At 39.3% G+C, this 20,574-nt stretch overlaps 1 protein-coding gene across 8 annotated transcripts in view; it reads right to left on the bottom strand.

Annotated features, from left to right (window-relative positions):
• The window catches only part of col11a1a (collagen, type XI, alpha 1a), an 80,330-nt gene that overhangs the window by 39,443 nt on the left and 20,313 nt on the right, over positions 1 to 20,574 (bottom strand). For 2 of the 8 annotated variants that reach the window (XM_030398456.1, XM_030398454.1), the window contains exons 6-30: positions 20,476 to 20,568; positions 19,101 to 19,199; positions 17,042 to 17,320; positions 15,575 to 15,640; positions 15,240 to 15,281; positions 15,074 to 15,136; positions 13,203 to 13,277; positions 12,973 to 13,056; positions 11,986 to 12,042; positions 10,682 to 10,735; positions 10,507 to 10,560; positions 9,424 to 9,477; positions 9,228 to 9,281; positions 8,375 to 8,428; positions 7,902 to 7,946; positions 7,646 to 7,699; positions 7,509 to 7,553; positions 6,380 to 6,433; positions 5,388 to 5,432; positions 4,749 to 4,802; positions 2,930 to 2,974; positions 2,080 to 2,133; positions 1,886 to 1,930; positions 310 to 363; positions 68 to 175 (exon numbers count right to left, since the gene is read on the bottom strand). In XM_030398456.1, coding sequence (XP_030254316.1) covers positions 68 to 175; positions 310 to 363; positions 1,886 to 1,930; positions 2,080 to 2,133; positions 2,930 to 2,974; positions 4,749 to 4,802; positions 5,388 to 5,432; positions 6,380 to 6,433; positions 7,509 to 7,553; positions 7,646 to 7,699; positions 7,902 to 7,946; positions 8,375 to 8,428; positions 9,228 to 9,281; positions 9,424 to 9,477; positions 10,507 to 10,560; positions 10,682 to 10,735; positions 11,986 to 12,042; positions 12,973 to 13,056; positions 13,203 to 13,277; positions 15,074 to 15,136; positions 15,240 to 15,281; positions 15,575 to 15,640; positions 17,042 to 17,320; positions 19,101 to 19,199; positions 20,476 to 20,568 — 1,731 coding nt within the window. Of the gene's footprint in view, positions 1 to 67; positions 176 to 309; positions 364 to 1,885; positions 1,931 to 2,079; positions 2,134 to 2,929; positions 2,975 to 4,748; positions 4,803 to 5,387; positions 5,433 to 6,379; positions 6,434 to 7,508; positions 7,554 to 7,645; positions 7,700 to 7,901; positions 7,947 to 8,374; positions 8,429 to 9,227; positions 9,282 to 9,423; positions 9,478 to 10,506; positions 10,561 to 10,681; positions 10,736 to 11,985; positions 12,043 to 12,972; positions 13,057 to 13,202; positions 13,278 to 15,073; positions 15,137 to 15,239; positions 15,282 to 15,574; positions 15,641 to 17,041; positions 17,321 to 19,100; positions 19,200 to 19,415; positions 19,602 to 20,475; positions 20,569 to 20,574 lie in introns of all 8 variants that reach the window. The other 6 variants (XM_030398459.1, XM_030398458.1, XM_030398457.1 and 3 more) reach the window with 5 other exon arrangements.

A 20,574-nucleotide genomic window follows, 5' to 3' on the forward strand; every position in this document is an offset into this window, starting at 1 on the left:
ACAGTTTAAATGAAACTGAAATGAAAATATGGTGAGATATGATTCTTAAATTGGGTTTGCCCATTACTTTCTCTCCAGCAGGACCAGCAGGACCTGACTCTCCGTTGGGGCCAGAACGGCCTTTAGGACCCTCAGGACCATCCTCTCCACGGGGCCCAAGCAAGCCAAGCTCACCCTGAGACACAAACACAAACAGGGAATATCAAAATGATTGTCAGTCACTGCCTCCATGTAAGGAATACAAATCAGAATGGACATGCAGGAAGTTCTTTCGATGACAGATCATTAAATTTCAGAAATGCTCCTCACCCGATCTCCTTTGATTCCCATGTCACCCTTGAAACCTGGGAAACCATCCTCGCCCTAAATGAAGACACAAAGAAGTTGCCAATGTTCAGTAATTTCATGATGTTGTTGTTTAAGGCATTTCTTTTATTCCTGCTAAGAGACATTGAAAGTGACTCTTTTCTCCATTTCACTGTGCAACTTATTAAGTCTCTTGATCATTTGTATTCACTTAACATCTGTTAAATATTCAGCCTGCTTATGTTCACTATGTGGATCACAGAACTGATGCTGCTATCTGCTGGCCAGACAGTGGAACAACATATGCAAGGAGCTGTATTTGAATTCTGGTAGATGAGCTGTGCTACATTTACTTTTGCTCTAACTGTCGTACCTGCACCGACTGATTCTAGGAATTTAGGATTTTGGAAATATCTATGCAATAAACATTTTTTAAATAATTTAAACAAAGATCCACTGAATTTAGAATTCATACAATAAAACAAAATAACAATTTTGTGAATTTTGTAAATGAACACAAAATGTTATCCTCAAATGAATGCCTAAGGATACTTTCCACTTCAGCCAGACCTCTGTTGCTTTCCTCTGACACTTTCTCTTTCTATTCTGTCACCTGTCCATGTTTTAAGCCCTATCTGATGCATTATGCAGCACTGAGTATGTCTGTTGCCAGAAACTCGCATCACGAAGACCACACACACACACACACACACACACACACACACACACACACACACACACACACACACACAAACACACACCTGAGGTAAAGCACATCCTTTATTCATAACAAATCCTTTCTCCTCAAGGTTTGGCTTTTGAATCTCTTGCCATAAATAATTCAGTATAAAAACTGATATGAATACCTGTCATTGTGGAGAACAACGTCCCTCAGTCAGATAATAGATTTTATACAGCAGCCTAACTGTATCGATCTTACATAAATGTCACACATATTAAAAAGAAGCCTAGTTTAAATTCCAGATGGTGATGCACACAGTTGAACACTTCAAAAGTGTTTGAGATGGATTGCAGTGTTCTTTGAAAACCAAAAGCCTCGAGCATGACAGCTTTACATTCAACACCTGATTGAGGGTCACTCCAACAAAGTGTCTGTCTCCACTGAAGATGGCTATCGACTGACCTCTGCATGGTACTTTGAGGCTGCAGCGGCTGTCCACTCCAGTTCAAAAGAGTTCAAATGAATTTGGGAAGGCAGATAAACAGAGTATCTGTGACATGAATATATTTACAGGCTGTTCCTAAACTTTGTTTTGCAGTATTCACCTTTGCCAACAAGTGAAGTTTTGTCAACCACTGTCAATTTGGAGAGCAGCAGCCAAACCTTGTCCATATAAACCCACTGGATTCAGTCTGTTGACTCCACTTGGCAAATCTATCTTATTAGTACAGCGTTTGAAATAAATTGTTTCCAGTGTTTTCATGGGTCAGAATATTTAATTATATTAATCTTTGTTGACAAAACTGCATAAATCTCAGTCTAATCTCACTGGCTACAATCTGGGTGGTAAACTGAGAAATGATGTGGAAACAATTCAGCATGTTTATAAGTTTATACCTTCTCTCCCTTCCCTCCCTTGAGACCACGAACGCCGTCGGCACCCTGTTGGACAGGAAATTGAGATTAATGAGCATTACAAACATAAAAGAAAACAATACAATTAGGCACAATAGATCAAAGGGTGGGTTTTTATAACTAGCAAGGAATTAATAAGGCTGGTGAATCAAATTTCCACACGATCTAAACTGTACCTTGACACCACGAGGGCCAGGATAACCAATAGGACCCTGTGGACCAGAGGGACCCTGGAGGAATAAAACATATTGTGAGGTTATTATAGTAATGCTTTATGGTAAGGTTGGAAGAGAAGGTGTAGGTGTTCAGAGACCACAATGCACCATTGCATGTCGTCATGGGCTTAAAGATGCAGGAGACATTTACTCTAGCTATTGTCACTTGTAACAATACAACTGTAGTTATCCAGTTGTTCAGACACATGGACAAATGAAATACTTTGTCTTGAATTGGCTGTGCTCTCCATTAAAAAGGCCATTAATATATTTACATCAGAGATTGGCCAATGAAAAATATTTCATCTATTGTATGTATGTAAAGTAAATGATGAGAAAATTAGATGTTATTGTTAATCCATGAGAGAAGCTGCAGGACACAATTCTTGATCCAAATAGAAACAAAAATATGAGATTACTTATTTTAAATGATTGTTTTCTGTTTCTATCAAAGGTTTGTTTAAATTACAATCTAATTACATAAAATGCATATGTTTCTTTCAAACACTTAATTCACATGTATTGTCTCCAGATATATCATTTTTTATTTGCCAACTAACCATACTGTTATCATTTGTCTTGTTTGAGCTAGTTAGTTAAATGTAGCCCATAGTTTGTTAAGTATAACTAAAACAAAACATTGCAGTGCTTCTTAATAATGGGATTGAATGTGTTATGTTACTGTACAGTAAGTGAGTAACATAAATACAGTTAATTGCTGCAAATTTTTGTTAACACTTTTAAAAATACTGACTTTGGTACTTAAACTGCACTGATGCGTTTTTGCACATAATCTCTTAAGCACACGTACCTGGGCTCCTTTCTCTCCAGGTGGGCCCTCCTTACCGGGATGACCCTACAAAATGAAAATAAAAAGACTGAATAAGGACCAAATTAATGTTTTTCAGCTAGTTGAAGCAACAATTTATGATGTTGAAGCATCAGTAATGAGAGCTGGTGTCACCATATTTAGATAGAGGGGGAAAAAGCCTTTGTGTTGTCTAAGATTGCTGCTATAGATGGCATGGAAAAGCAACAAATCTAAAAATAAGAGCAAAGGGGAGGCTGACATGTTAGACGAAAAACTTGTTCACAAGGAGCTAACAAACCAATGAGCCTCATTGTTTAGAACTTACACCGAATAAAATGCTTTTAAAAGCAAAGCTGACTTGTTTTGATTCCATATTAAAAAGGTACAGCATCACAAAAACAACACAGGATTCCCCCCTTCTTCTCTGTGCTGAGTGACAGACATATCAATGTGTGCTATATGGTGCTTTTATCTGCTGTGTGTTCATCAGTGAAAGAGATGGTGTGTGGTCTTTCCATATTTGTATGATTCAAGTATAAGGAGTAAAACTGGAGTAAAACTAACAGTAAGTGATGTTGTTTATGTCAGTCAAGCAAAATATTGACTTTCTCAGTGGCAGGTTGAGGCAGTTTAATAGCCATGGTGTGGCTTGGTGGCCATTGGTTGTGTAAGAGATTGGGCAGGTAGACATGCACATATGCAAACAGCTCGATACACACCCTCTCATACACATATGGAAACCTTCAGCTGCGAACACCTGGAACTTCCCATTTGAGATGTGAGGCTAAGGTAGAATGCTGTAAATCACCAGGCTCGGTCGCCTGAGGGCAATTAAGGGCTGCCTGCTTCTTGAACTTACACGCCTCTCCTAGCGAGGGCAGAGACAGAGGGATGACAAGTGACTGCAGGTCGAGAATAACAAGACTGAAAGGGGCATTATTATATTTCTGCTGATGAAGAATGCCGTGAGAGATTTCCAAGGAACAGTTTAGCAGTACACTACACAAAGGCTAAAGGGATAACCCATCGATATACAGTCTCCAGTCTCCACAGTACACTGACATCCCATCAGTCACTTGTGTGATCCACTTAACTTTAAGAGCTTCAAATGTCTATTTGTAATTCAAAGGTACTAGTGTTATTTCAAAGTCACAAAAGTAAAGATACGAACTTCATTTTTCTTTCAGTGTCAATATGACAGATTTAATTATGCTATGCTGATATCTGTGCAGATTCATTTTCTTCAGTATCTCTATGCATTTTAATGCAAAGAGTTTGCCCAACCTTAAAAATAAACAAATTATTTATTAGAATGTCTAAAAAGCATTATTATTACCAAGTAAAGGCAGCATATGTAAAGTTACAGAAATGTAGTCATATAAAATCATTTGAATGGAATTCAAATTATAAATCTATAAATCAGTGGAATTTTTCTATATAAATATGCTTTAACCCTTTATTATGGCCAGTGATTACATGGACTAAAACCACAGAACTTGGCTGTAAAATAAACAATGTCATGTTGATGAGGATATCTCAAGTCATCAGGTCATAAACAGGTCAGCTCTGTGTTGGTATATGCAGGCTGAACACAGTTACTAGACTGACCACATTACTGATTCACTCAAAACTGGTTTATATTATAGTTTTAAGGCTGTCAAACAGAAATCGGGGAAATTGCTAACAGGGAGTTTCAGAAACTGAAGGTCTGAGTGTTTGAGTGTATGTTCTAGGAGTAAAAATGTGTCATGTTTCTGTTTCTATGTGTTTGCGATATTGATGTACTGTATGTACGTATGTAGGTGATAAGAGCACGCACAGGAGGCCCATCAGCTCCAGGTAATCCAGGCAACCCCGACCTGCCCTGAGGTCCCTGTATAAGGAAAAGAAAAAGAAAAAACACGGTCAAAGATTAGAGGTAACAAACATGTCTCAGAATTCTGTAATACATAGGCTGCAGAGTATCTGCTCTGTCTGCTGTATCTGCTTCTGAAAAGTCTCACGTATAACATTTTGGGACTTTTACTTAGTAATTTGAAGTTGGAATTAAGAGAGCAGTCTGTTCCTGATTAAATATCACTTATCAAACTTGTTTCACTACACTTTTTCAAAAATAAAAGGCAGGAAATTACATTCCAACCAACAGAATGGTCAGCTGTGTTTGGTTTAAAACATAGGAATCAAATGTTAATGATTTTGAGATTTATGAATTAAGTAAACTTGACTTACTAACCCTATTTTCTATCAATGGACAAGTAGCAGGGAAATGGTGTGACATGGTGAAAAGATTTGTTTAATGTATCAAACTAAGACATGTAAATTAAGTTTAAAACTTTATAATTTAAATATATATCAACTGTTTAGATTTTGACCTGCAGGAACCAAATGACAAAAGATGACATTTAGCTGAATTAGCTGAAGTTACAATATAGGTTATACTGTAGTACAGGTCACATACTTTTTCTCCAGGTGGTCCAATGGGGCCTTGAGGACCAGGAAGACCCTATAGCACAGAGACACAAAGGTATAAATGAGAGTCTGTTGCCATAGCAACAACAAGCATGCTCAAACACACACACTCACACACACACATACACATGAGCTGGATAAACTGAAGAGTTTGTTGGAACTGTAAATAGTTGAGCTGGAGAAGGAATGCTGTGTCTTTCTGTGTGTGTGTGTGTGTGTGTGTGTGTGTGTCTGTGTGTGTGTGTGTGTGTGTGTTTGTGTGTGTGTGCGTGCGTGTGTGTGTGTCTGCTTGTGTCTGTATGTGGCCATATTAGCATCTAGTATGCTTGTGGTACTGCAGACACACTTAAGTATGTGTGCATGCGTTCCCATATATGTGTTTCTAGTAGGCTACCTGATTTGTGCAAGTGTGTGAATGTGTGTATGTGTGTGTGTGTGTGTTGCAGGCTAATTTGAGGGTGTGGCAGCTTTGCAGGAATTCCACCAACAAGACTAAGATGCTTTTAAATGGATCAACCCCATAACACTACCCTTCAAAAGATAACTCCTGAAAAATATTTGAGACATTTTATCTCTGCAGGTAGAGAAGGAAGGAATAGAGGAAGGGTGGGTTGAAGGGAGGAGGAACAAAATAAAAAAATCTAAATGAAGATGATCATCTTCTTTGACAGTTTGACTTCTGATTATGTGCCTCAAAGTTAACTGAGTTCAACATTGCCTTTTACACCTGGAAAGACAAACAACCTCTCACCATGCTGTCAGAATAGAGCTGCTTAACTGTGCATTTAATTCATGAGCTCACAAGCTGTCAACAATGAATTCAAAGTAAATCTGCTTTCCTCAGTGTTTGGAGTTTGTGATGGCAGATGCAGGCAGCAACTAAAACAAGTGACTCTTTGGCCATGGTGCATGCAGCTTCCACTCTGTACTTTGTCTTTGCTGCTGTAATGGATGTCATGAATGTATGATTGATTCATTCACCTGTGTCCCGGGGATTCCCTGCTGCCCTGGTGGGCCTGGTTCTCCTTGTGGGCCCTGAAAAACAAAGGAGGCTGTTGAAACTAGACACTAAACACTAGTCTAAGAGGCAATCCTCTGTCCCAAATACTGAAACTTGAATTGTGCACATCAGTGTTATTGTCACAAAACAGGCATGTTCCATTCAACCTTCCAGTGCGCAGTAAACAATCACTCTACAGTTTGTAGAAAATAAGTCACATACAGATTTAGATACAGTAACTAACTGAATTAGAAATCAAATATTCAATGGCACCATTTATGTTTACTATTGTACAGTATATGGCCCTTTACACATGTGAAAAGGGTGAGTGGTAGGGCAGACATAGTACCATTTCCTTTACCAGTCAAAATCAAATGTGAGGATACCATCCAGCAGTGTATACTCGTACTCTATTTACCATCATCAAACTAACTGGGGATAAGCTCATTCCAAAAGTTATTTGATAAAATAGTTACAGTGACTTTTTAAAGAAATGTTTTTTTCTGTATCTACCCTGCTCCATCTAGTCCAACATGAACGCTGCTTCTTAGCCGCCTGTGACCTTCTGTATTCCATCGTATAGAAAAACCCTAACTGACACAACATGTCATGTAGTTGTTTTGAACTGTGCAGAACTGTGTGCAACTGCCTCTTAAATGATGGATTTCTTTCTGACTAAAAAAATCAATCAAAAAGTACTGCTGACCTTTCGGGTTACTGCTGTCTCGTTAAATGAATTTAAGACCTTGAGGGTGCATTCTTGAACCTTTATCTACATTTTATTCAGTAGCTGATGTAAATTTCACACCTAGCCTATTATTAAGCACTACCTATTATATAACATTCATAAAAAGGCACCATCACAATTTATCACTCGCTCCTGTGCTGCCTTAAAAGAGACTATTCCTCTTCTCATGTCCTCTGAGGCATTGGAATGACTTTTGACCTCCCAGCTGCATCTTAAAGGGTTTTTTAACAACCTTACTTAGACAGTGTAAACGTATAGAAAACAGTCATGTACAGTGTAGGTAACTCCCTGAAACTCTGCAGTCTTAGGAACTGATGGAGCAACTTTTAAGTCAGTTTACTGAGAGAAAGTTGTGTTCATACCATGTTTCCTTTGGGACCTGGAGGCCCATCAACTCCAGCAACACCCTGCAAAAAGACAAGTGAGAAAACTAATGTACACTTAATTTCAATTATAAGAAGTGATTAGAGGCAATGACGATAAAGGTAAAGGTACATACAGGAGATCCAGGGGGTCCTGGAGGACCACGTGGTCCCAGCAAACCTCTTGGACCCTATGAAGAAGGAGAAACAATGACTTTTATTCTATGCTCAATGCACTGATGAATATCTATCAGTAGGACACTAGTAGTGTTCTGCTGGATACTAAAGGAGACATCAGAGACTACTTGAAAAGCTAGATTAATGAGGATATTGCTGCATCATTTTGGAAACCCATATGTTTGAGATATGGCACCAACAGCAGAAAAGCCTTACACTCTCGCCAGCTAATCCTCTGGGCCCAATCTCTCCATCCTCGCCCTAAGGGAAGAAAAAGACAAAAGTTTATGGAATTATGCGTTTATACTCTCAGATTTCAACAAATAAAATATTAGGTAAATATTGGCATGATGTATTGAAATGTTAAATGTCAGCTGTCATCACCTCTAATCTCAAACTCTCCAAAACCTGTATTAGCCCAGGATTAATCTCAACTATCAGCAAACATTGTTTAATGTAGCAACTGCCTGGGGGTTGAGGTGGGGGTGGGGGGTGGGGGGTGAGAGCATAGTTAGTTTCAGGGGGCGGAAAGGTTAAATACAAACCCTCCTCCCTCCCAGTTCATAGTCCCCAATCAGCTGCAGCTGCCTGAGGGCTCGGCGTGTGGACCACAGCTGATGTGACTGAATGAGGCTCACCTGAGTTGAATGCAATTTTCTTTAAAGTCAGTTAAAAGAGGAAGTACTTACTCTCTGTCCATCCTCTCCGGGGGCTCCTGCGGGTCCCATTGGCCCTGGCTCCCCCTAAGGTAAAGAGAGAAAGAAGATATGGAGAATGGAGAGTAGAGAAAGAGAGACAGATGAAATTAATTAGTTAATAAATTAATCTTTTGATTGCGAGAATTCTCAACCAGTCAACTCTGGGCTGGTTTCATGTGTAAAACTTCTTCTGAAATAGATTTGTATACTGGACACATTTTGCATCATTTTGATGCTGATTTTATTTGGAAACCTGTATTTCGGGCCTAACAAATTTCAATCATACAGTTGTACTTGGGGACTTGTTGTGTACGTTAAACCCTTTTTGTTTCTTCTTTCTTATAAATCGCTGAGTTGTTTTTATGTATAAATTTCGAGTGCATCTGCCCCTTTCTGCTAAAAATGTATGTTCCTAATACACGGTGGTTCATTACATTGGGGTGAGAGGTGTATTTGAAATGCTGGATTTGATTTTCCTTACATACAAAACATTTTGTATGTAAGATACAACGCCCTTCAGCAAATCATGGTAATCTAAGAAGACAAATCCCTCATAAGTAAGGGATTTCATTTCAATGTCAGTTTTTTGACTTACCACAAGAAGAAACAGCATTTTGCCCATAAGCCTGAAAGCATCTACAGAGTTGTTTCTCAGGCAAAACAATACCCTGTTGTTCACTAGGACTCCTTCAAAATCCAGTTCATTATACACTCAATGGTCAATTCTCCCAGTGATTTAACTTCAGAAGAATCTACAACAGGGAAGGACTAAAAAGCTGTCTCTGACATCAAAAATGTCATTTTCCACACATGATTTTGACAGAGTGAACTTGTGACAACTCACTCTGTGTCCCTTTTCACCAGGCAGTCCAGGGAGTCCATCAAAGCCTCTGTCACCCTGTATAGACACACATCAGTCATCAATATTCAAAGTCACCAGGGGCTATAGAATGCTTGTAGCAATACTTTATGAATACAATACACTTCTCATTCGTAATATGTCACATGACCAGGAAAGGTTGTGTAATGCCATACGGTACCTTGCTGCCTGGTTCTCCAGGCATGCCACGGGCCCCATCAGCTCCAGCACGGCCCTAAGAGACAGCAGAATGACACATACAGATAAAGACCTACATATAGCAGTAACCGGTAATTTAAATGACTTTGCTGCAAAAAACAACCTCGTCTAAAAACTGCTAAAGCTTTATAATTATGATGTGCCCTTCATTTCCATTCTATTTTCAAATACTGACATTTTAATGACACTTGTTTGTTTATTAATTTGGATCCCCTTTTGCTGTTACCAGAATGAAAATTACTCTTCTTAGGGCCCAGGTGTTTTGTTTCCTTGTGCAAAATGTTGTTAGTTATAAGAACAATGAAATATTTTAAATATGAATCAGTAATCAACTGTGTATGGAACCTGAAGTAATAAACAATGTTGGCACCACATACAGAGAAGTGGAGCGGGAATAATGCTGAATGACACAAATTACTGGCTGATAATATTTCAAACAGCAATAAACAAAGAAATTAATTAAGAAATCAAGAGGTGGAATTAAAGAGGACTATAAACTGATGACAACAATGTAGGAGAAGTTCTCACTTGATAACTATTGAAAAGATTACTAAAACACTTTAAGAAATTAAAAATCTTCTTTTCATGTTGCACTGATGTTTGTACAATCCATTTTTGAAACTATAGTCTAAAGTCCCACACAGTAGTAGATGAGACATTTAGCTCACAATAGTCCCATGAATCAAATTTGTATTTCAACTTTGCCTATCACTGGTTTATGCTTATTAGTAACCAATTAGGTCAAGACGTTTGGCCCTCCACAATGACTGCACCTTGACACTAATTGCGTCCCAGATCCAGAAACCATTCATCTCATTTTGGCATTTTCAGACAGATTAACTGGCCAACCATTTATCCGAGGATTGGAGGCAGTGCAGGCCTTTAAGCACATATCAAGCAATTGTTTGTTGGACTGCAAGTAAGCCTCTCAGAGTTTGAGCAGTGACCACAAGTACAAACAACCACACAACAACAAATACAGAGACATGTGAGCACACACACACACACAGCACAGTGAGAGGAGCAGGTCGTTGAGTTCACTCACCCTCTTGCCAGCTTTGCCAGGTTGTCCTGGAGGCCCCTGGATGCCACGGGGGCCCTGTATAGACACAGGAGGATCACTTAGTGACGAACAGAACTTGTAACTTGGAATGTGGCCTTCATTCACTGGTGAGGGTTATTTTCATGCATTATTATTCAGATCCTAACTTCTTACTCACCTGAGGACCAGGGTCTCCACCTTCACCTTTCAGTCCAGAATTACCAGGAAGACCCTGAAGAGAGATAAAATAAAGCAAACATAAAGACGCTTCATTCAAACTGGGACACATGCACTGTCCTAGGACAGAGGGGTAAAAAATAAAGTAAACAGCAGATGGCGATGTTTAGCTAAATGTGGACACTGTTTCTGCATGTTCATCTGCAGAAAAATGACTCCACACATTCCTTTTACTATGGACACATAAATTACCTGTGTACTCAAAGTCACCTGAAAACAATAAGATCTCCTAAATTGTCATAAATGTTATCACTCTCCATTTTTCTTTAATTGTAGGTTATGTGCAGCGAGCTCAAACACTGTTGTTTTAAAGGTTTGTAATCAGTCATAAGCATCAGCTTGAAAAGTTTTGTAAAAGTTTATCTTGATAGCTGAATACACCCCTAGCCTACACTAAAGACATGCAGGCACATTAACAGAACTAGTTGTCTTTTGGCATATACTTAAGTCTAAAAATGCAATGTTAAATTGTTGGTGTAAGCAGAGATTTGGGGCATATACTGTAATCTGTCTGCAGACAATGAAGATGGATTCAAGACTGGTGATTACCAATTGCAGACAGTCATCTTAGAATCATAAATAGCTTGAATGAATGAAACGCTGGGTTTTAAACATGCGATCAATCAAGGAGAGAAACATATTGGAGAATTACGTTTGCAGTAGATAAAAGCCAAATATCCACCCGTCTTTGTATCTACTTATGCCATATTCATTTCAGATTAATATGCTTGGCCTTTAGCCAGAGAAGAGCAGATTTTACAGACGGTAATTCTTTGTGTCTTTTGCAGGGCCTTTTCCTGCTGATAAATAGTGGATCGTGTATCAACAAGCCCAAGAGAGAGGAGGAGGGAGAGGGGCAACAACAGAATGAAATTTTCTTGGCAGCTGGTAGCACCAAATAGACAGGCAGGGTGGCAACTGAGCCACCAAGCGCTGATGCAACAACATGTCCAAACAAGTAATCTGGATTCTGCTGTGTCTCTACCAAAAATACTATTAATTACAAACTTCACAAAGAAGTTATTTTCTTTAAACATCGGTGCAAACTCACTGAATTTAATTGCTGAACTCCAAAAAAGCTTTCTATGAAATGTCAGTAAAAAAGGCTCATACTGTCACTATATGTATATGCAAAAGGTTGAATAATAGACATGCGTTGGAAAAGCTCTGTTGCCAATAGAGTAAAGAGCCAAATACACAGAAACAACCACAAAATAAAGACAAAAAACAAACAAGCAGACTCACCACTGGCCCAGATCTTCCTGTCAAACCCATCGGCCCAGGGGGTCCCCTCATGGCCAGCTGTAGGGCAGGCACACACACAAGAACCAGGTCAAAAACCACTCAGTATAATCAATTTTAAAAAATCTACTCTATGTGTACCTACATATTGTATATATAGCAGATTATGTGCGCTTGTAAAATGTTGTTGAATTGTTTTCCTTTCGTCCTGTGTCATTCTTAAATTTTAAACATTACACCTTGTTTTTGTGAAATGCTATTTATTATCCATGCCATGGTATGTTTGTCCTTGCATGCTGAACTGAATTTCATTTTCAACACTCATTTTAAGAGCATCTGGATTTTTGTGGGTAAATGACCAATCATATTACATATTCCCAATAACATTTTAATTATATTTAAAATGTAATGATAAGTTGGCATAGCGTTCTTAATTCAAAATGTTTGTGCATACTGTGTACATGCTGTATCTTTCTGTAATTGCTTTATTACTGTGTTGTCTAATGGTACAGCAAACTCAAAGGTTTACTTCCATGCTTAATCTTTTTGTTCTCTGAGGTCTCTCACTGTGCAGTTAATGTGGGATATCATGCAAGAATCAGACATGACCCCCAAATAACAAGTGCAGATTTTCCCTTTTCTTCTAACTGCCTGATCCCACACATAGACAAAGACATTTTCTACACCTGTTGGTTTAGCCCACACACAGGTCAAGGGCCCCTAAAGTATTTTTAACAGTCTCTCCTGTCTGTCCATCTGTTCAAAGTGGACTTTTTTTTTTTGTTGCTCTTCAGCCAGCTCGGCATGTCTCCTTTTAGCCTTGCAAGGCCAACGAAATGCAGTGTGTCCCCCCCTCCCCTCCCCACCAAAATCCTTCATCCTTCCCCTCCTCTCCTCCTACAGCTGTGTGGAGGAGCAGGGCGGGGGTTGGGGGGTTTGTCCACAGCCTTTGAGCTTCTCAGTGGCCTTTTTAATGTCCCTTCTACCTACTCTGGCCTGGGAGAGGATGGCCTGGGCTTGAGCTTCTTGGGCCGACACCACTGGACCCTTCTCACCATCTCCACCAAAACGGAACTGTTGAACACACACAGACACAGGCTTTTAGTTCCTATTTCTGTTTGTCATCACTATCAAATACCAAAGAAATTAGCTTTGTAATGGAATTATATGAACAAGGTGGCTGGAAGGTAGTTTTGGGGTGTTTCATTCTGAGCACTTACTGGCAGCATCAGCATAGTACCAGGGGGCCCTGCCAAACCATCAGCACCAGGAAGACCAGCACGACCAGGTGGACCCTGCAACACAGAAGAGACAACACCACAATAATAAAAAAAATGGAACATTAAAAAAGGAAAACAGGACGATGGGGATTTAGATTTCCTCTGTCTGATTGACATGTAATGTATACGTTTGTATATAAAAATAGCTCAATCACAAAAATAGATGGATTAAACTAAAGCTTCTCAACTGCCTACCCTTCTTTATTGGCTATGTTAAATGTCACACATATACATTACTTGTGGTTTTCAAGTAAAACTTTGCATGTGGGTTTAATCTGAACAAATTATGATGTGTGGATAACTGGTATCCTTCTTGAACACTGTCAGTTCGATGACCAAATGACAAAATGTACAAACACATGCTGTGACATTGCTTTGAAAAATGTGGCTGTGCCTGAGTTCTTTTGATTTTGACTCTGAAGTTGTGCCACTACAGTGGCAGTAATATGGAAGGAAACACAAACACAACCACATACTTTCACATGCACACAGATGGAGCAGTAAATACTGGAGGTGTGCTGTTTGTTAGTTTGAATAACATGTGCTCCTCCTCCTCCAGCACACATAGACTCAGCCTGTGCATCTGTACACCACGCTACTGTCTACAGTCCAAAACCAACATCCTTTTCCATGAATTCTGGTGTGCATGTTTGTGTGTGTATGAGTGTGTTGCATGTCTAGGGAACAGAGAGGGTATAAAGAGGAAAGTGTTAAATATGGATACCTCTTACTGAGGGAAACCCAGGGCAAATATCACTCTTTATAATCTAATCCTTCAAAAGTTTGACCATAACAATTGACCTGTTTGAGCTCATTCATATGTCACACCTTTAAGGTCTCTATATTCTGCTCTACTTAGGTCTTTATGCATGAGCAGTAACACTAGTCAATAATGAAAATAATGGATGCTCAAGCATGCCACAACACAAAACTAATTAAGGTTCACTTCACTGACTCAATTTAGTTCTATGTCGAGACACAGTTATTTTGCTTAAGGGAAGTTGCAAAAACCTGGCTGTGTTCAAACTGGCATCTACTTCCCAGAGTTTGTTTTGAATTAATTTAAGTCATGGTTAGTTCAATTTTAACTGCATCATATAAAGCATAAATATTGTTTCCCTCTAAAATGATTCTTTACAGCAGCAATGCATGTGGCACCTGCTGTACGGAATAGTCTTTTACCTGAATACCAATCTTTTTTGTGAAAATATAATCATCAATCAAATTATTTATTGTTGCCTAATAGATCATATGTTGTGGTGTTGCATGCTCACACTCAATAGTAAGTTACAAGCATTATGTCAAGGTCCTTTTCGTAGACGATGGCTAACATTTTACCTACGACTTATACAAATGTCATTCAACATGAACGTTTTTGCATGGTGTCGTCAAGTCATTGATATTCCAATTCCACTTTTCTTTGATTTTTGTTGTCTGCACTTTTTGACTTAGAAAGCTGACCAGTGGGTTGACCTATGATTTGATTTTTTTCAGTACCTTGATTTTTACAGACTAGTCTCTTAGTTATAGTCTAAAATGCATAGTTTCCTTGTGTTATAAAGAAAGTCTAGCCCAAGTTCCTATGTGGTCATACTGTGAATATGCACAAGTACTACACTGTATGTACAACTCAGCTGACAAATTCTTCATTCATATTTGTTTAACACACTTTTATCAAATGAGTGTCTATCTAAGTGTCTGAGATAGCTCTGCACCATCATTGATCACATGAACACACATTATACTGACAGTATACACATTTTTTAAAGAATAAACTGCTGGCTGGTTTGGGGACATAAATGACAACTTACCCTGTCACCAGGATCTCCAGAAGTGCCTGGGGGTCCTTGCAGGCCTGAGGGACCTGGAAGACCCTAAAAGACAAAGGATATGCTAGCAGACCACCAATAGGCAAGCTCATTACATTCTGAAAACAATGGTGCCTAAATATGCTCAGGTTTTTAACAATATACTCACAGCTGGGCCAGGGGGTCCTGGTGGTCCTTCAATCAGCATGCCCTTTCAAAAACAAACACATTGTTTCACACCCTGAACACTGTCCTGTGCAACAGCAGTACAACAGACACATTCAGGGTGAGTCAACAAATTCTGTTGCACCTTTGGGTGTTTGACCAGTGCTTTAGAAATGGTCTTATAGGAAGAAAAACATGAAAGCTGTAGCTCAGGAGTTAGCTTGATTGCACTTGATTGTAAATAATGTGCAATTCACAATAAAAGTGTGAGAATAATTCAACCTAATGGGACACAAACATATTACTTTATCACATCAACATTGACTTTTTGGGCCTTACGGGTTCAATAACAGCTGGCTCGCCCTTTTCTCCCTTCTGACCAAGGACTCCTCCAGCACCAGCAACCTGTAGTTACAAAGCAAGCACAGAGGTGACATTCTTCACACAGCAGCTACAGTCCACAGGTGAATGGACAGCAATGATGAGCAATGGGGACTGAAGAGACCTCAGCCAGTGAAAAGAATGTGTGTTAGTGCTTCAACAAATTTTATACAGTCATACAATAATCGTATACTCAGTTGAAAGTACTGTAGCTACATCAGAGGCAAAGAGTGATTCATGATTTACACAAGGTGTGATAACATTATGTAACAAATCAGGCAAAAATGTTAGTCATGATGAGCAAGAATAGACCTCTATGTGCTTGAAATGGAGCAATCCTATCATTGCATTGTCATTGTGCGGCGAGGTGACGACATAAAACACTAACAGGTCATGCATGTGAGCAAACATCAAAAAACAACACAGAAGGATACACATACAGAGACAATAAGAGACGATGTTCTAAGTGAGGTTAAGTGTCTTCTTTCTGATCTTTGCACAACATTGATAAAACTGTGATTTCATTAGTGCTAGTGAATTGGTTCAGCTATTTTGTGTATTGTGTTTTGGGAGAGAGGGTGGGATGAGATGAGAAGTGGATGGGTGGTGGATGCATAGAGTGGCAGTAAAAAGCCATTTAAGACCAAAAAAGTCCTTGCCCTCACATTGTAACAATACCCAAAGGCATACGGACACACATGTTGTATTTGGTGATGTTCTGACAATTGGTAAATCTTAAGAGCACTGGGGTCAAAATAGCTAAACATAAAGACAAAGTGAAGAAAATAATATATGTTAAATATTTATATACTGTTACAAGCTGTGACTGTTGACTGTGCGGGCAGAGATCAAAAGTTTGGGCATGAGAGGAAGTAAAAAGGAATCCTCCCTGATATGTGTGTATGTGTGTGTGTGTGTGTGTGTGTGCTTGTTAAAACTACAGAGGAGAAGAGGGAGGGACCAGACTGCTGAGAGATGAAAGGGGTGGTGGGGTGGGGACGACGTGTCTTGCTGGGTATGTATGGGTGGGCTGGAGTAACCTGATTGAAGGCTGTGTATGACGAAAATGGAAGAAAGAAGAAAATATGTGCGTAGCCGTTTTTGTATATTTCAAGCAAATTTGATGCAAAACAGTCACATTTGCATCTATGATCAATAGAAGTAATCAATTAAACTCTTTCTAAGAAAACACAGATGCAAGCATTGTTCCAGTCATAGCTGTCAATCCTTAAAATACCAGTCACACACCAGTGAGACATCAGCAAACCTCCACACTCAACATGTCAATGACACATTGCCAAGCAACCAACTAGGAAGGCGTGCAGTGGAAGACAGAGTGAGTCCATAACAAACACAGAGACCCTGACACGTGCGTGCTGTTCATGCTCACACCCATCAATCACCAGGTCAGGGTGTGCTACTTACGGTGCTCTCAGAAACGTCGGTTTCAGCAGCAACCCCGGGCCCCACCTCATCATTGTAGTTTGCCGTGGGTTTGGAAGGGGCCGTGCCATACTCATCATATGCCCCGTAATCATACAACCTGTTGTCAACCCCGCCCAAGTCATACTCCTTTAGGTCATATTCCTTAAAGTCGTATGCACCAGTGTCCAAGTTGTCCACTGTTTCTGGGACAGTGGTGGGCTCCGGAGCAACGGGAATGGCCTCGGTGTCATATGCACCGACAATATCCTCCTCCACAGCCTTTCAGGGGTTTGCAAGGGGGAAGCAATGGTGAGTAAATACAGATGTTAGTTAAGCAATTAAGGCAAATATTCTACATTTAGATGTTATTAAAGCAGAACATAATTCAGCAATTTATGCTCATTACAACATTTAAAATAGCAATGGTAACACCTTATTTATTCCAAGTACATAAATCTTAAGGAATAAAGAAAACATCTGGCAGTTACTGGAAGTGTTGTGTGATTGTAATTTGAACATGGACAGCCATTTAATAATCACTGACGACATGTCTAAAAATAGGGCTAAAAGCCAAAATATGCAGTGTGGGGCCTTTTTGTATGTTTTTTATATTGTAATTATTAAGTATCAGCATTAACAAGAATAGACACTGGCGTTAAATTCTACCGACATGATTTTGTTACATTTAATGCTGCTGTGTTAAATCATGAAATACAGTAATGCAGTGATCCCTACGGCACAATTCAGTTCAGTAAATATGTTATAATGCAAACAAATAAATAAAATGTTACCATATTGACTGAATCAAATCATTAACGTATGATCCAAAGTGTGTTAACATGTCAAGACAGAGTTGATGCTGTCTCAGCCTTCTTTTCTTTCTCATCATTCAACCAGACATGATATACTGATACAGATAGTAAAGAAAGGCTGAAATAGATGTCTGAAATGACACAAACAGCAGCTTACATTAACCATCATATTGTAGTACCTGTCCATATATACAGAGTATACATTTACACAGATAGAAAGAGAGTGAGAATCAGCTTGAATCTAAATTTGTTGGTCAACAAATCTGTTTTGACTGAATATGACTTGGACCTCCTGTGAGTATGTGCTGGTACACTCTGTAATTGGCACAAGTACTACAACCACAATCACTTGGCAAAATGTTTATTTCTTTCATTCCAAACTGTGATCATTGTGGATTTAGCTTTGGAGAGCAACATAATGGATGCAATTACACAGTTATTATTGGCAGTACTCCATGTGGCCAAATTATATATTTAAAATTCCCTGTAGAATCACATCCACTTTGTCAAACACTGCAGCACACAATGCACATTCATAGCTCGCTGTGAGGAGTTTTTAGCCTTTCTGATCATAGTTCTTAAGAGTCTTTTAGCAGAACTAGTGATCAAAACCAAGCTTATTATGTGATGGACAGGGCATATCGTTAAACCGATAATCTTCAGTATTATTTGCTGTCTGTGACATGGATTGAGAGTGGCTCTGTCATCATATCTATATATTTTTTTCAATCTTGGATAAGGCTCCAAGTCTTGTCAGCTCTCCCTTCTTTGTGTGGGTAATAAAAGCAGGCAAGCCAGTGTGACTGAGGCAAACAGCACTGTTTTCAATATCAGAAAACATTTCTGGCACTAGGTCAAGAAGCACATGTTATTTTACTTTAAGTCACAGTGAGAACAAAACTCTCTTCTAATCATAATATAAACATAGAGTAAAGTAAGCATGGCTCATACTATAGTGCCTCATACTTTTAAGTTACAATTGCTTCCATGTGCCAAACATTTTTAAACAACAAGGTTAACTGGCAGTGTCACAATCAGCAAATGCATTGAAGAACTTCCCCTGTCCATCCGTTCTGCCACACACCAAAATCTTACTAAATCAAAAGACACATTGATTCACTTGAATGGTTGTGTCTTTGTCATTTCATACCAGGTACTTCCTTGGGTAAAATCTTCCTGGCTCACATTCCCAAAAAACACTTAACACTGTTTTTTTAAAAGTAGGTGAGAATGAAGGTGAAACTTACCTCACTGGGTCTGCTCGTGGCATAGGGAGACTGAGTTTGAGTAACATCTATAGTTCCGTAGTCAATGTCTGTATTGTAATCTCCTTCTAAAATGTTTGGCTGAGTCATGTTGAAAAAAGGAAAGAAATATAAAGCGAGGGTTAACACAAAGGCTCAAACCGGAGGTTATTGCTAGGGGTCCTTTCAAGCTGGCTACAGTCTCTGCTACTTCTACACAGAAGAGGTTAGGGAGCTCTAAGTCTGCCATCAGAGATTTTCCTTTTAAGGCAGGAAGATCTTGATGGGATCTGGTCTTTTCTTTACATGACCGTTTACCCTAAAATTGCCTCGGGGTCGTGCTGGCGCTGTGGCCTGGTAGCCAGGCATCTGTTGCTTCTTCTTAGCTGCAAACTTTTTAGCTGGTGATTTTTTGGAAGCCAAGAAGTTTAAGGGCCTGGCCTTAGTTTTACTGAGGGACTTTCTGGTCTTCTTCTTTTTCATGGAGACACTACGTTTCTTTCTCTGGAAGAGGGGGCGGCGACAAAGACAAACATGGAACATTCAAAAGTGGAAATGATTTAAAAGCACAATCAGTGACTGTTGTACAGAGTCTTTTCCAACCCAACTGTCAGACCCCATGGGCTCCATCTTCCAGGATTAGCCCAGTTAGAGGAGTTGCATATGGTATATTCAAAAATGTTGAAAAGGTACACCAACTTTCTTAGGTGCAATCAGCAAGCTGACCATGCTATTGATTAAGTGACAGTTGGACAGAAAGGGTGCTGTACAACAATGAAGGACCGGGCCTTCCATGTGACATACAGGAGAATTGTGGGGCACATATAAGGATATTTCTGGGACAGATGCAAAAATAGAACACAGGATTTGCCTTTCAGCAACTCTTTAGAGCTATTGTAATAATAATAATAATAATAATACTATTATACCAAGTAATGTATACAATAGTTTTAAAGACATGCTGGAATGCAAAAAACACTCAAAGCAGGTGGAATTTTACCAGTCAGAGAAGGCAGCAGCTTCATAAAACAGACACAAGGAGGACTGTTACAGTATGTGTACATGCACACTCATAATTCTACCTCTGATGCCTGACTGTAAGGTCATAATCAGAGTAGGCATAACCAGGTCAGGACAACTAGATTATGCCTCAATCTTTCAATTTAGCAGGGCAAATCAACACTTAAGGCGGAGACATTCTAATCAAGATATTATCATGAAGCTGACAAGTACACTCCCAGTTACTAGAGTGTGCACATACACATACCATTTAGACACAGAGACAACATACAGGACAGACTGAGGGATGGGATAGGTCACTGACAATAAGAGACATTATAGGAGAAATATCTGTTTTTCCTTTCCTTTTTTAATTTACCTGTGGTTCAGAATACTCATCGGTTGGAATGATGTCTGTGGCTCCCTCAGAGTAATCATAGAACTGAGAATAATCTAAATCATCAGTAGTGTACTAGAG

Source organism: Sparus aurata, chromosome 19, assembly GCF_900880675.1.
Source record: "Sparus aurata chromosome 19, fSpaAur1.1, whole genome shotgun sequence".
NCBI lineage: Eukaryota > Metazoa > Chordata > Actinopteri > Spariformes > Sparidae > Sparus > Sparus aurata.